We start from the raw sequence: 15,985 nt of genomic DNA on the forward strand, positions 1-15,985 counted from the left end.
GACCAAGACAGTCTATGCATGATACTGGCGGAAGAGAAGATAAGACAGCACGACAGGGAATTACAGACGGATCCATCTTCAGGGACGTACAATCTGGAAATACAAGAGGTACGAGGTGGTGAAGAGCTCGAGAAAATAGCAGTTTCAAGAAAACCACTAAGGGAACTATCGTGCAACTCAAACGTCAGAACGAATCTGGTACCAGAAGACGACATGAAAATCGTGAAAAGGATGATATGTGTGAAACTGAGCGATGACATCCACAACCCTGGTGAGATGAATGGACAGATCATGGCGCTAAAGGAGCACGTTAAGGCGAGATACAGGCTGTCTGACCTAATAAGGGCCCAGAAGAATGACAAAATGACAAGTAACCTCTCCAAATGGATCCATTCGGGAGTCAAGGAAAAGGGGGAACTTGAGGAAGACAGCTACAAGATCTTGAGCCAGTTCTACAAAGAAAAGAGAGACTTACTTTATCACACAGCTGAAGGGGTGGTAGAGTGCAAGAGAAGAGATGAGGAAAAAATATTACACAAGCACAACCTCATCATACTACCACAATTGTACCAAACGGAGGTGCTTTTCAGATCACACGACCAGATGGGCCACCAGGGGATAGATAAAGTACAACAAAGGATACTTCACAGGTTTGACTGGCCGGGAATGAGATAGGCATCCGTCACGGTGAAGGATGCCTATCCCATACCTAGAATTGATGAGAGCCTCTCGAAGTTAGGTGATGCGAAATTTTTTACGACTCTTGATTTAGGCTCGGCCTTTTGGCAGGTACCATTAAGGAAGCAAGACAGGGACAAGACAGGGTTCGCCTGCGAGTTGGGTCTGTTTCAATGGAAACGGATGCCGTTTGGACTCTGCAATGCAACAGCCACGTTTCAGCGGCTGATGGCACACGCGTTGATAGGCGTGACGAAGAAGTACGGCAACCTGGTAATGTGCTACGTGGACGGCGTGGTAATAGCAACGCCAACACTAGAAGACCACATCGAGAGGCTTGACGAGGTGTTCGCGTGCATGAAAAGATCGGGGCTGAAGTGTAAACCATCAAAGTGCGAGATACTCAAGGACTCGATTAAATACTTGGGCAGGATGGTAGATAAACACGGTATCAGACCTGATCCAGACGCCGTGGAAGCAGTCCTAACCTGGAAATCACCGAAGACGGAGCACCAGCTGATGAGCTTCCTGGGTTTCGCCAACTATTATAGAGAATTCATCAAGGGCTATGCGGACAAGGTATACCCGATGCAACAATTAATGAGACATAAAGGCAAGAAGTTCACGTGGAACAACGCGGCAGAAGAGTCATTCCAGAGAATAAAGAAAGAGCTGTGTGAGGCACCAGTACTGGGTATGCCGACTGAGAAGGGGATGTACGTGCTAGACACGGATGCGTCAGTAGTCGCTATTTCTGGGATTCTCCATCAAGAACAAGAATGGAATGGGAAGACAGTCTTGAGACCAATAGCATACGGGAGCAAGGTCCTAAGTGACACAGAAATGAAGTACGGAGCACCGAAAGCAGAGATGTTCGCGGTGGTCACCTTTGTCGAAAAATACAGAGCATACTTAGGCAGTGAGCCCTTCAAGCTGCGAGTCGACAACCGAGCACTAAGCTGGCTGAAAACGTACTCAATGGACCAGAGCTATATTGGGAGGTGGATAGTTCGCTTGGATGGATACAACATGATAATTGAGCACAGAACACGAGATAAACATCAAAATGCTGACAGCTTGAGCAAGAAGACGGAGTTCTACGAGAGGCAAGAACAAAGAGAGGCGGACAGACCTGAGATCAAAGACGGCTTCTCCTTTATGGACAAAGAAACGTACGACAGTCTTCCACTCACGAGATGGCTGGACAAATCAGGCAAACCGATTGAAGATCATCCCGAATTGCCGAAAGAGCCTCTTGAAAAGACCATCTTGAAGAAAAGCAGAGGGATTCCGATAGGAATAATGCTCAAGTCCAAGATCGTGAGGGAAACACTCAAGGCAAAAGGTTATGATCTCATCCAGGTAGAGGAGGGAACGGTCCGAATAGATGAAGACTTAATGAGGTTGCTTGAGAAACTATCAGATGACAAGCCCGTGATCCAAGGGAAAGGTCAGGAGGCACCGGAACTAACCATACTTCGGAGAGAAGAAACAGTGAACAATACTGACGTCTCAAAAGGAAGCATCACTGATAGCAAGGAAGTTGTGCGATCACTAGTTGAAAAAATCCCCGAAAAAATTCTGGAGCAGACAAAAGTCAGGGATAAGAAAGTAACATTCAGAGAAGAAGTTGAACACCTGGGACTAGATCAAGAGTCCGGGGAGTGGTCCAGATTCATGGAAGAAGACGAAACCGGAGAAGGGAAATTGTCCGGGGAGCGTGAAGAATGGGATGAAGACTCGGATGAGAGCAGCGAAGACCAAGACAGTCTATGCATGATACTGGCGGAAGAGAAGATAAGACAGCACGACAGGGAATTACAGACGGATCCATCTTCAGGGACGTACAATCTGGAAATACAAGAGGTACGAGGTGGTGAAGAGCTCGAGAAAATAGCAGTTTCAAGAAAACCACTAAGGGAACTATCGTGCAACTCAAACGTCAGAACGAATCTGGTACCAGAAGACGACATGAAAATCGTGAAAAGGATGATATGTGTGAAACTGAGCGATGACATCCACAACCCTGGTGAGATGAATGGACAGATCATGGCGCTAAAGGAGCACGTTAAGGCGAGATACAGGCTGTCTGACCTAATAAGGGCCCAGAAGAATGACAAAATGACAAGTAACCTCTCCAAATGGATCCATTCGGGAGTCAAGGAAAAGGGGGAACTTGAGGAAGACAGCTACAAGATCTTGAGCCAGTTCTACAAAGAAAAGAGAGACTTACTTTATCACACAGCTGAAGGGGTGGTAGCGTGCAAGAGAAGAGATGAGGAAAAAATATTACACAAGCACAACCTCATCATACTACCACAATTGTACCAAACGGAGGTGCTTTTCAGATCACACGACCAGATGGGCCACCAGGGGATAGATAAAGTACAACAAAGGATACTTCACAGGTTTGACTGGCCGGGAATGAGAAAAGCTTGCGAGAGATGGGTGAATGCCTGCCTAGCATGCCTTCAAGTAAAAGACCCAAGGAAGATGAAGTTTCCCCTCAAGTCTGTCGAGAGTTCGGAATTCAATGAGGTGGTGCAAATAGACCATCAGAAAATCTGCATGACGGAGTCGGGTTATAACCAAATACTAGTTATAATAGATCACTTCACCAAGTTGGCGGAAGCGGTTCCGTGCCAGACAGCCTCAGCAGAGGAGACATGTGATCACCTGATAACGCATTGGATATCGCGGTACGGTTGTCCAATGACTTTCCAGTCGGACAACGGCAAGGCTTTTGTGGGGGACTTGACAAAAGAATTGATGAAGAGATCACACATTGCTCAAGCACACTCGACGACCTATCATCCACAGACCAATGGGTTGGTAGAGAGACAGAACAGGACACTGGTCAACATGCTCAGGGTGTACTGCTCGAGATACATGACGGACTGGGACAAATACCTGCCACAGGTAGTAGGAGCCTATAATAGTACTCAGCACTCAACGACGGGCATCAGTCCTTTCATGATGTTGACAGGCAGGGAAAGGGCAATGCCTATAACATTCTTCTACCCGGAGTACGAGGGGAAGAGGACGTCACCTCAAGCATACGTGAAGGAAGCGATCAAAAGACAACAAGAGCTAAACGAGCTATGTCGGAGAAACACGGCGCAAGCGCAAATGAGGCAACGCAAGAAATATGACGAAAAGATACTAAGAGCAAAGCCATACGAAGTGGGCCAATACGTGTGGGTCTTCCAAAATGTCATACCGCCCAAGGGAACAAAGAAACTACTCAAGAAATGGAGAGGACCGTTCATGATTACGGAAGTACATCAACAAGGACGGTTCTATCGCTTGAGTACAGGGCGAGCAGCACATTACGAAAATCTGAAGCCTCACGTCCCGTCCCCGGAGGACTGGTGCCTACCAAAAGACATGGAAGGTCTTGAGTACCTGGTGGTGGAACCAGCGTGCGAAGTGAATGAGAAAGGCACTAGAGAGAAAAATGATGGTAATGAGAACTTGAGTTTGGACGACAACGAAAAGATAGAAGTGGAGTCGGATGCAGGTTCATTTGTAGAAGAAGACTGGAACGACCCAGAGCAAAACGAGGTACCGAAGTGGATGGAGCCGGATCGACCAACCCCACCGGAAACCAGGACTGGCAATCGTAAACGAACAGGTATGAGGTAAGATACAGCCAGACAAGTTGGGCGATGAACTACTAAGCGCAGGCGAACTGGAAGCCGAAGAGGAATGGCAGGTCATTGACGATGGTGGACATTATCCGCAGGATGATTACTCGACGCCAGAATTGGAGACGGATCTCGAGCAGAGTGAAATAGAAAGGAGGGAGAACACGAACTTGAGGATTCTAGAGTGGATGCGTGATGTCAAAGACGAGAGCCGCGAAGGACAAAGCATTCAGCAAATCGATGTATCAGCAGCAAATTACATGAAGACAGAGGACCCTCTTTTCGGATGGACAGCAACAGACAGGCCACTGGACATCCCTAAGGACAATTCAGACCCGACTACATCGACGGGGACGTCGATAAATATTTTTGTCCGGGGAGTGGGGGTAGGACTTACCCACACCGAAAATTTGATGATAAAGAAGCTCAAGGAAGTGAGGGAAACAAGTGGATTGGAACTGGAGGAAGAAGAACCAGAGCCTACCATAGGAAGGAATTTCAAAACGAAATTCGAAATACCCAATGAATACTCAGAGAACATCATGATAACGGATAGCGACTTCATCCTGTCAAACAGGACCAGCGCGATCTGCATCACGGCGGACATGAGTTTCAAATCAAGATTGGAGGCTGACTTCAAAAGAGAGTACCAGAACGTAGAGTTTCTGTTCAGACAGAGGCCAGGACTGGGAGGCATGGCAGCGCTTCCACCGTCAGTGGCACAAGTCCCGGGCAAATACCTCTGCTTCCTAGTAACGAGAGTCAACGACAGAAACACAATTGATCCCGAACACGTGATATTGGCACTGACAAGACTACGAGACTTCATGATTGAAAGAGGGATAACAGAAGTCTCAATGCCGGTGTATGACCCGAACAGGGGCAAACTGAGCCCGAGGGAATTGTACGCTATCCTACATGTGGTCTTTGCAGAAACTGAGATAATGGTGTATCTTCATAAGAAGTACTACTTGAGCATCGCCTGAGTCGGGTACATGGGGGTATCGAGTCGGGTGTGAGGGAGAAGTCTTGAGTTAGGTACTGGGGTGCGGCGCAGGTAAAGGGATCTTAAAGATATGATTGGCATGACAATTAAATTTTAAAAGAAAGAATTGATGGTGCTAAAACATAAAATGAATCTGCATGTTCTTAAGGGAAATCCAATCGAATTGCTTTAAGTGATGTGAGAATGATAAGATTTTAACCATATGGGTAGAAGGGGGGTCTCTAGGTTAGGAACGTGACATGCTAAGTTTTAATGAGCTTTCTGTTTTCAGATCAAGTTTGAAAAACAAAGTTGAAAATCCAACTACACTCAAGCGAGAAACAGAAAGAGAGAATCTTGATTGAACACGCGATAATCCGAATCTACAGCAAGTACTTGCAAGAGAACATTTCTAGAGAATTCTTGAATTGGGTAATACTTGAGTTGGTAAGGTAATTCTTGAGTTGGTAAGGTAATTCTTGAGCTGGTTAACATCTACCTACATACATCCCGAAGTTACAAAGAATGGCAGACCGATTCTGAAACTCCGTGCCCGCGGCCCTGAGGAAGCCCACTCTTGATGAGCTGTACAGGCGCCTGAGGGACTTGGACTACACCCAAATAGACGAGAGAATGGCGGTGATGCTGAATGCCATCCTCCAGTTGGAGGACCAGGGTGAGTGCAGGGAGTCTGCAACGGAGGCTGTCTTGATGATCGGCTACACCACCGAGGGAATATCGAACCAAGAACAGACCAGATGGTTGTCTTGGAATGTGGATGGAGGAGTAAGGGGTTTTGACTTGGCAAGGAATCCTGGCCTGAATAACAATACCGAATATGGCGCAGGGGAATTCCCACTACCGACTAGGCCAACAGTAAGGTCCACCAGCCAGAGCTCGAGTAGGGTGCCATCGATGTCACGAATGCAACAGACGACCGAGGCGTATCCGGATCTAGGTGTTCTAAAGAAAGAGCTCGAGAAGACGCAGAAGGAAAGGAATAAGGCGAACCTCGATCGGGATCAGGCAAATCTGGATCGGGAGAAGGTTCAGCTGGAAAGGGACCAGGCGGTCAATGAGCGAGACCAGGCTCTGAGGTTGCTTGAGATACAAAAAGCTGAGCATCAACAGGAGTTAAGGGTGCGGGAGAACGCCGCAAATCGTGATCAACTGAGGTCGGAATTAGATAGAATAGAACAACGACAACGCGAGCTTGATGTACAGAAGGGAGCCAGGCCGAAGGAGCGAGTGGTCACCAGCTCGAGGCCAGAGTCACGTATGGAGGTGGATGAGGCCCCCAGATGCAAGAGCCAAGCGAAAGGACGAGCGACCCCGGGTCAGCAAAGAAATTGGAGCCGGGTAGCTGTCTGGATTCGACGTGTGGGAACGGAGAGCACATCTGCGATGGACGGTCATGCGTCAGAATACTGTCGTTTCAAAAAGAAGACCTGGTCACTTGGTTGGAAGACATCACAGAACGGGAGAAAAGTGAAGTGCAAATAATAGCGGAATGTTACGCGAGAACCACGGTGAATATAGCGACAGCTCTCGGATTCTTCTCGAGAATGTGTGGTCTGCAGGCACTGGAGAGACTGGAATCTGAACATCATTTAGTGACGGCGTTGAGCGTAGAATCATGGCCCGGGGTGTTGCAGGTGACTCAAAAACACATCCGGAGCTGGAAGGTTGGTCTTGAGGCGGAAATGGGATTTCCCATGAGCGAAGCTTATGGCTTGCCATTGAACGCGAAATCGCTGATAGGGTCAATGATGGCCAACTTGTGCGGAAGTCACTACCCGCTACACATGGCGATGGTGGAAGTGTCCAGCCAGAAAATACTGGTGGACAAGGCCTTCTCAGTGCCCAAGTGCGTGAGGTTGGCTCGGATGTCGCATCACTCGCACAAGTTGTTGAGAAAAATCAAAGGGACAGTACCAAAAGAATTGAGAGATGACTTAAGCGAAATCTGGGGAGAAGATCTTCTGAAGTTGGAAAGAGAAAACACAAGCGATCACGAGAGACAAAACGTGATCGGAAAACCTGTGGGAAGTACTCCGAACCTGGAAGACAACGACAGGATGCACGAGAAAATGATGGAGCTTGAGCCTCTCTTGGAAGCCTCAGGGGAGCGTAATCTCAGGAGCATTGAGATCTCTCATGGGGAATGCCCATGCCACTGTTTGGCACAAACGGTGTGGTATCCAGATCACAAGAACCTTTGCCTGGTGTGGGATGTGGAAGAGATTCGGTCGATCGGACTACCGGATCACCGGCAGAAGGTGACGCTCTTAGTAGTGAGTACGATGTTAGCTCTGAGATGGATAGAAGAGAATATAACGAACTATCGGGAGGCGACGACGCCAACGGCTGAGTCAATATACGCGATAGACTACAGCAGGAGACTCGAATTGTTTGAGACTGCGTGCAAAGTATTCGCCATACCGACGGAAGTCAGGCACGTATGGAGTCGCTTGAGGTACTTTCCATGGTTTCGGGCGACACTGACGTCTTGGTTGTACATGACAACGAAAGATCACATGAGAAAACATCAAAAAGAGTATCGACAGTTCCAGGCCGAGATTGGGCCGGAAGCTTTCAAGAGACCCCTGCTAACCCATCGTAATGCGATCACGACAGGATGGAAAAGAGTGGGTAAGATGTCTAGAGACAATACCAAAGCGAGGGAGTCGATACTAGAGGAAGACCTGGCGAAGAACGTGAGCTTGAGCCTGCACAACTCCTTTTGCTTGAACCGAGAAGCTAGGGTGAAGGCACTACCCAACCAAGCAAAGAGGTTGCAGGAGCAGAGAGAATGGATGCGATCCTATGAACAGCTGAAGGCTTGGGAGGAGATTGTGATTAGTTCCGATGATGAAGAGGAACTGTTGAGACAGTTTGCCGCATCTAGCACTTCAGGATGCAGTACCTCCAAGGCGAAGAGTACGAGATGAATGGGCAAATCGGATGGATCTTGAGTCTTGAGAGGAAAGGGGGGCTTGAGCGTGGATCCGAGTGAAACTTGGATTCACGAAAAAGAAATTTTAACAAAGCAAATATTGTTACTAATATACTATATTTACTATATAAATCGAAATGCTGCATGACAATTTCCTGATTGAATAGGACAAAAGAGATTTTAAAATGATTGGCTTGAAAAGCGAAAATTCAAGGGTGCAGGTGTATGCAGATTTTGGTTGCTGTTTAGCAATAGTGTGAAAATTTTAAATGGCTGTGAATTTTGGGGTGTAGATAAGCTTAAATCTGCTGCAAACTTCTGTAAATGACCACTGGCACTGTATCTTGAGTAACACTCGGTTTTCTGGGACTCACTGGCAGAAGACAGCACGCGATGAGGACATCGATCTCGAGTCCGGGGAGTATGTGCCAGTCGGTCATATTTGGAAGTTTGACCTTGAGAGAAGCAAAAAACACTTGATTTTGGAGTGGAATTTAATTTTTCACAATTTCGAATGGAACCTGTCATGCACGATTTTCTCGCGAGAACTGAAAATCAGAAAAAGAAGTGAGAACAATTTCAGAACGATTGAGACACACACGCGGGAAAGTTGTAAGAAAAAGCAGTAGGAAATTGCTATTCGCAATTTCCATCACTATCATAATCGAGAGTAGAGCTGTCCCATCTGTGACAGAGACGAAAGCATTCCCACGAATTGGATTATAGCGACTGGAGTGTTATTCGGAACTGGACTAGAGTGAACCTTCGGTGGAAAGGTGGACAACTTGAGTGTCCTAATGGTTCACAAGAAAACTATTGTCTAGAGTATAAACTCGTTCTCATTGTTAAAACTATAAAACATTAGACTCATTTAGTTACGTTATTTAATTCTTGAGTTAACTACCGACTGGATTATTTCCCACTTCTTGAGCGTGCTACTATGTGAGTACAAATTTAAATTCTAGAGTGTGTTTTATGATTGTTATGTTGAGGTAAGGCGAGTTTTAGGTTGATCCATCTGAAATGGATCAAAGTTCCACTGTCTAATAAAAAAGCAACTTAACGGATTGTTCCAACCCGGTTTTTAACGGCGTTCATGTATTTTGGGTATCTAGAGACCTAAGTATGGGGACGTTTCTAATTCTAGAGTGGGGGGATATTTTAGTAGTAGCCTTTAAGCTGTAACGGGTCGTAGTCTCATGTCACAAACGAACCGAACTGGCTCCGACCGTTCTTGAGGTAGAAAAACACAAGAGATAGTGTCCCTGACCCTTGAGCCAGTGGTTATAGGGCCTATTTTTCTTAAGCCTCATGTGTGACTACAGTAGACGAATGTTACAAATATGATGAGGTACTCGATCAAAAGCTTCGCAAAAATCGAAGTATACTGAAAGACTTTCAAGATTCGTCTCATTATTTGAATAAATTTTGTCAAGATATTCAAGAAGTTGGGTAATGGTCGATCGTTTCATCATGAAACCATGCTGAACGGAAGTAATTTCGACATTTACAAATTCATTAATTTTGCCTTCTCCGTCAAAGATCTTCGTAACACTGCCTACCCTAGACTGACAGCAACCAAGAATGGTCGTCTCTTCTTCACAGAGCAGTTCGTCTTCTATCGCGTGTGCCGGTATGTAAACATACTATATTCTAAAGATATTGCAGATATTTTTGCATGTCCTGAAGCGTTTAAGAAGTCACTCAAAAACTATCTGCAAGCGAGGGTTAACTCATTTGATTTAAATAACTCCTGTACTGTGTTTTTGGCCTGTAATTGCATCAATATCCGTTCTTGATTACAGTAATAAACCATGTAAATAGCCTTTCAACAATCTGTATGATGCATTTATATATGTTAAAGGGAATTAATTCTTTCAGTAGTAGTAGTAGTAGGTTCATGCAACAGGTTTGCTCTTTTTCGGAGACATCCAGTGTTCGCCTCATTCCAAGTCATCAATTGAACAACTTAACTTAAAGTTAGTTCAACATTGTCTACTTCTGTAGTTTGTTCTGAATTCTGCAAAAAAAAATAGTGATTTCAGTGAAAGAAATGTAGATTTGGTAGCAGAGACAGGTCAAATGCTTTGAAATTAATATTTTTGTGTCTTGTAAGCATGCCTACTCAAAGCATTGACCTGTGCGACTTCCTGACGGAGCTGGAGCTAGTCCAATATTTAGAACCTATACGGTTGCAGCTGGGCGTGACAAACTTCGAGCAATTGAAATATGTCAAAAAAGAAGATCTTCTTGGTAAATAAAATTTGACATTTGGGACAGTAAAGCATTTGGGATTAGGGTCAGTTAAGTTGAAACATGGCATTTTTTACAGTGAAATATGGCATTTGGGTCAGTAAAGGGTATTTTTCACATCATAGCCCCCTGAGCTTCATATTAAAAAAATATAACCCCCAAAACGGTGTTTTTTGTATTATAGCCTTTTCCGATTTGCAAAGGCCAAATACTTATCAGAAAAAAATATATACTGTCGAGAAATAAAGGAAAAACATATTACACGAAACGAAACATATTGCTGTTACTGTTTAAAGCTAATTAATTGATGTTGAGATGTGTGTAATTGTAGAAATTGGAATGCCGCTACCACTAACTCGTATGCTTTTGGACAAGTATCGCAAGAAGGCAGGGTACACAAAAATCCCCTTCACAAGCAAGGTTAAAATTTTTTCTATCAGTGTAAGATTTTTTTTATCTGAAGGCAGAAATTGTATAATAAATTCAGTTGTTTTTTTAGAGGATCATCAAAGCTCCTAATTTGATGAGCATTTCGCACTCTCAACCAAAAACAGGCATTCAACCGTTCCAATTATCCAAAAGTCAATCGCGGCAAAGTTGGGCAAGTAGCGACCGCACTGCAATGATTCCTGGATTTCGAGGATCATCGGTTCCTCCGGGCTCTGGTAACATGCTTACGTCGGGAAACATGGAACCCGTTTTGCTTTGCGATGATGACCTGACCAATTTTGAACTTATAGGGCAGGGTCATTTTGCCAAAGTGTACAAAGCATTGTTGCGAGGTCAAACTAGGGTAGCCGTGAAAGAATTGAAACCAGGAAACACATCCGGATCAATTGAAAGTTTGATGAAAGAAGTTAGAGTGATGCTAAGTGTCCGACACACAAATGTAATCCACTTTCACGGTATCGTTTTGGACAAAAATATGCGATCCTCATCTACATCGTTGGCCATTAGACTGGTTAGTTGTGCATCAAAATTGACGTGCTTTATCGCTAATGTACATATTTGTAAGATAATCCCTCTAGTTATGACACTAGCGAACTTAAGTGAGCGTTAGTGTAATAATACGACAATGATTTTTTCTAGCCCAAGTCGAAAATATTGTCAATTTTCTGAGCTCTGAGATGGATAGAAGAGAATATAACGAACTATCGGGAGGCGACGACGCCAACGGCTGAGTCAATATACGCGATAGACTACAGCAGGAGACTCGAATTGTTTGAGACTGCGTGCAAAGTATTCGCCATACCGACGGAAGTCAGGCACGTATGGAGTCGCTTGAGGTACTTTCCATGGTTTCGGGCGACACTGACGTCTTGGTTGTACATGACAACGAAAGATCACATGAGAAAACATCAAAAAGAGTATCGACAGTTCCAGGCCGAGATTGGGCCGGAAGCTTTCAAGAGACCCCTGCTAACCCATCGTAATGCGATCACGACAGGATGGAAAAGAGTGGGTAAGATGTCTAGAGACAATACCAAAGCGAGGGAGTCGATACTAGAGGAAGACCTGGCGAAGAACGTGAGCTTGAGCCTGCACAACTCCTTTTGCTTGAACCGAGAAGCTAGGGTGAAGGCACTACCCAACCAAGCAAAGAGGTTGCAGGAGCAGAGAGAATGGATGCGATCCTATGAACAGCTGAAGGCTTGGGAGGAGATTGTGATTAGTTCCGATGATGAAGAGGAACTGTTGAGACAGTTTGCCGCATCTAGCACTTCAGGATGCAGTACCTCCAAGGCGAAGAGTACGAGATGAATGGGCAAATCGGATGGATCTTGAGTCTTGAGAGGAAAGGGGGGCTTGAGCGTGGATCCGAGTGAAACTTGGATTCACGAAAAAGAAATTTTAACAAAGCAAATATTGTTACTAATATACTATATTTACTATATAAATCGAAATGCTGCATGACAATTTCCTGATTGAATAGGACAAAAGAGATTTTAAAATGATTGGCTTGAAAAGCGAAAATTCAAGGGTGCAGGTGTATGCAGATTTTGGTTGCTGTTTAGCAATAGTGTGAAAATTTTAAATGGCTGTGAATTTTGGGGTGTAGATAAGCTTAAATCTGCTGCAAACTTCTGTAAATGACCACTGGCACTGTATCTTGAGTAACACTCGGTTTTCTGGGACTCACTGGCAGAAGACAGCACGCGATGAGGACATCGATCTCGAGTCCGGGGAGTATGTGCCAGTCGGTCATATTTGGAAGTTTGACCTTGAGAGAAGCAAAAAACACTTGATTTTGGAGTGGAATTTAATTTTTCACAATTTCGAATGGAACCTGTCATGCACGATTTTCTCGCGAGAACTGAAAATCAGAAAAAGAAGTGAGAACAATTTCAGAACGATTGAGACACACACGCGGGAAAGTTGTAAGAAAAAGCAGTAGGAAATTGCTATTCGCAATTTCCATCACTATCATAATCGAGAGTAGAGCTGTCCCATCTGTGACAGAGACGAAAGCATTCCCACGAATTGGATTATAGCGACTGGAGTGTTATTCGGAACTGGACTAGAGTGAACCTTCGGTGGAAAGGTGGACAACTTGAGTGTCCTAATGGTTCACAGGAAAACTATTGTCTAGAGTATAAACTCGTTCTCATTGTTAAAACTATAAAACATTAGACTCATTTAGTTACGTTATTTAATTCTTGAGTTAACTACCGACTGGATTATTTCCCACTTCTTGAGCGTGCTACTATGTGAGTACAAATTTAAATTCTAGAGTGTGTTTTATGATTGTTATGTTGAGGTAAGGCGAGTTTTAGGTTGATCCATCTGAAATGGATCAAAGTTCCACTGTCTAATAAAAAAGCAACTTAACGGATTGTTCCAACCCGGTTTTTAACGGCGTTCATGTATTTTGGGTATCTAGAGACCTAAGTATGGGGACGTTTCTAATTCTAGAGTGGGGGGATATTTTAGTAGTAGCCTTTAAGCTGTAACGGGTCGTAGTCTCATGTCACAAACGAACCGAACTGGCTCCGACCGTTCTTGAGGTAGAAAAACACAAGAGATAGTGTCCCTGACCCTTGAGCCAGTGGTTATAGGGCCTATTTTTCTTAAGCCTCATGTGTGACTACAGTAGACGAATGTTACAAATATGATGAGGTACTCGATCAAAAGCTTCGCAAAAATCGAAGTATACTGAAAGACTTTCAAGATTCGTCTCATTATTTGAATAAATTTTGTCAAGATATTCAAGAAGTTGGGTAATGGTCGATCGTTTCATCATGAAACCATGCTGAACGGAAGTAATTTCGACATTTACAAATTCATTAATTTTGCCTTCTCCGTCAAAGATCTTCGTAACACTGCCTACCCTAGACTGACAGCAACCAAGAATGGTCGTCTCTTCTTCACAGAGCAGTTCGTCTTCTATCGCGTGTGCCGGTATGTAAACATACTATATTCTAAAGATATTGCAGATATTTTTGCATGTCCTGAAGCGTTTAAGAAGTCACTCAAAAACTATCTGCAAGCGAGGGTTAACTCATTTGATTTAAATAACTCCTGTACTGTGTTTTTGGCCTGTAATTGCATCAATATCCGTTCTTGATTACAGTAATAAACCATGTAAATAGCCTTTCAACAATCTGTATGATGCATTTATATATGTTAAAGGGAATTAATTCTTTCAGTAGTAGTAGTAGTAGGTTCATGCAACAGGTTTGCTCTTTTTCGGAGACATCCAGTGTTCGCCTCATTCCAAGTCATCAATTGAACAACTTAACTTAAAGTTAGTTCAACATTGTCTACTTCTGTAGTTTGTTCTGAATTCTGCAAAAAAAATAGTGATTTCAGTGAAAGAAATGTAGATTTGGTAGCAGAGACAGGTCAAATGCTTTGAAATTAATATTTTTGTGTCTTGTAAGCATGCCTACTCAAAGCATTGACCTGTGCGACTTCCTGACGGAGCTGGAGCTAGTCCAATATTTAGAACCTATACGGTTGCAGCTGGGCGTGACAAACTTCGAGCAATTGAAATATGTCAAAAAAGAAGATCTTCTTGGTAAATAAAATTTGACAATTGGGACAGTAAAGCATTTGGGATTAGGGTCAGTTAAGTTGAAACATGGCATTTTTTACAGTGAAATATGGCATTTGGGTCAGTAAAGGGTATTTTTCACATCATAGCCCCCTGAGCTTCATATTAAAAAAATATAACCCCCAAAACGGTGTTTTTTGTATTATAGCCTTTTCCGATTTGCAAAGGCCAAATACTTATCAGAAAAAAATATATACTGTCGAGAAATAAAGGAAAAACATATTACACGAAACGAAACATATTGCTGTTACTGTTTAAAGCTAATTAATTGATGTTGAGATGTGTGTAATTGTAGAAATTGGAATGCCGCTACCACTAACTCGTATGCTTTTGGACAAGTATCGCAAGAAGGCAGGGTACACAAAAATCCCCTTCACAAGCAAGGTTAAAATTTTTTCTATCAGTGTAAGATTTTTTTTATCTGAAGGCAGAAATTGTATAATAAATTCAGTTGTTTTTTTAGAGGATCATCAAAGCTCCTAATTTGATGAGCATTTCGCACTCTCAACCAAAAACAGGCATTCAACCGTTCCAATTATCCAAAAGTCAATCGCGGCAAAGTTGGGCAAGTAGCGACCGCACTGCAATGATTCCTGGATTTCGAGGATCATCGGTTCCTCCGGGCTCTGGTAACATGCTTACGTCGGGAAACATGGAACCCGTTTTGCTTTGCGATGATGACCTGACCAATTTTGAACTTATAGGGCAGGGTCATTTTGCCAAAGTGTACAAAGCATTGTTGCGAGGTCAAACTAGGGTAGCCGTGAAAGAATTGAAACCAGGAAACACATCCGGATCAATTGAAAGTTTGATGAAAGAAGTTAGAGTGATGCTAAGTGTCCGACACACAAATGTAATCCACTTTCACGGTATCGTTTTGGACAAAAATATGCGATCCTCATCTACATCGTTGGCCATTAGACTGGTTAGTTGTGCATCAAAATTGACGTGCTTTATCGCTAATGTACATATTTGTAAGATAATCCCTCTAGTTATGACACTAGCGAACTTAAGTGAGCGTTAGTGTAATAATACGACAATGATTTTTTCTAGCCCAAGTCGAAAATATTGTCAATTTTGGTGGCACCTTTACGGATTTTTTTGACAGCATGTGCTTTGACATTCGATTAGTAATAAGATAATACCGTTTCTGCAATTTTTAATCATCAATCAAACCGATAAAAGCTTTTTTAATTCAAACTACAGAAGAATTAATAAAAACTCGATTCCAAAAATTTTGTAGCTGAATATATCTCGCAATTTTTTTGAAATGCTTAATCTATGCATAATGTGGCTTTATGTTTCATGCAAAGTTAGTGTGGATACCTTCAGCTTGTTATATTTCAAGTTGATTACTTGCAAAATTGTGTCTATTTGTATTTGGTGGCAATTTTGCTGCATCGCATTGGCAA

At 43.5% G+C, this 15,985-nt stretch overlaps 2 protein-coding genes across 2 annotated transcripts in view; both read left to right on the forward strand.

The window, feature by feature from the left end:
* LOC134841220 (probable splicing factor, arginine/serine-rich 7) overlaps positions 1-15,985 on the forward strand; it is a 446,664-nt gene that overhangs the window by 376,988 nt on the left and 53,691 nt on the right. The gene's annotated exons all lie outside the window — the stretch shown is intronic.
* LOC134842316 (uncharacterized) overlaps positions 14,334-15,985 on the forward strand; it is a 29,774-nt gene continuing 28,122 nt past the window's right edge. The window contains exons 1-3 of the mRNA XM_063858594.1: positions 14,334-14,537; positions 14,869-14,957; positions 15,037-15,498. Coding sequence (XP_063714664.1) covers positions 14,402-14,537; positions 14,869-14,957; positions 15,037-15,498 — 687 coding nt within the window. The 5' untranslated portion in view covers positions 14,334-14,401. The remainder of the gene's footprint in view (positions 14,538-14,868; positions 14,958-15,036; positions 15,499-15,985) is intronic.

The sequence above is a fragment of the Symsagittifera roscoffensis genome, chromosome 3 (assembly GCF_963678635.1).
Source record: "Symsagittifera roscoffensis chromosome 3, txSymRosc1.1, whole genome shotgun sequence".
Taxonomy (NCBI): domain Eukaryota; kingdom Metazoa; phylum Xenacoelomorpha; order Acoela; family Convolutidae; genus Symsagittifera; species Symsagittifera roscoffensis.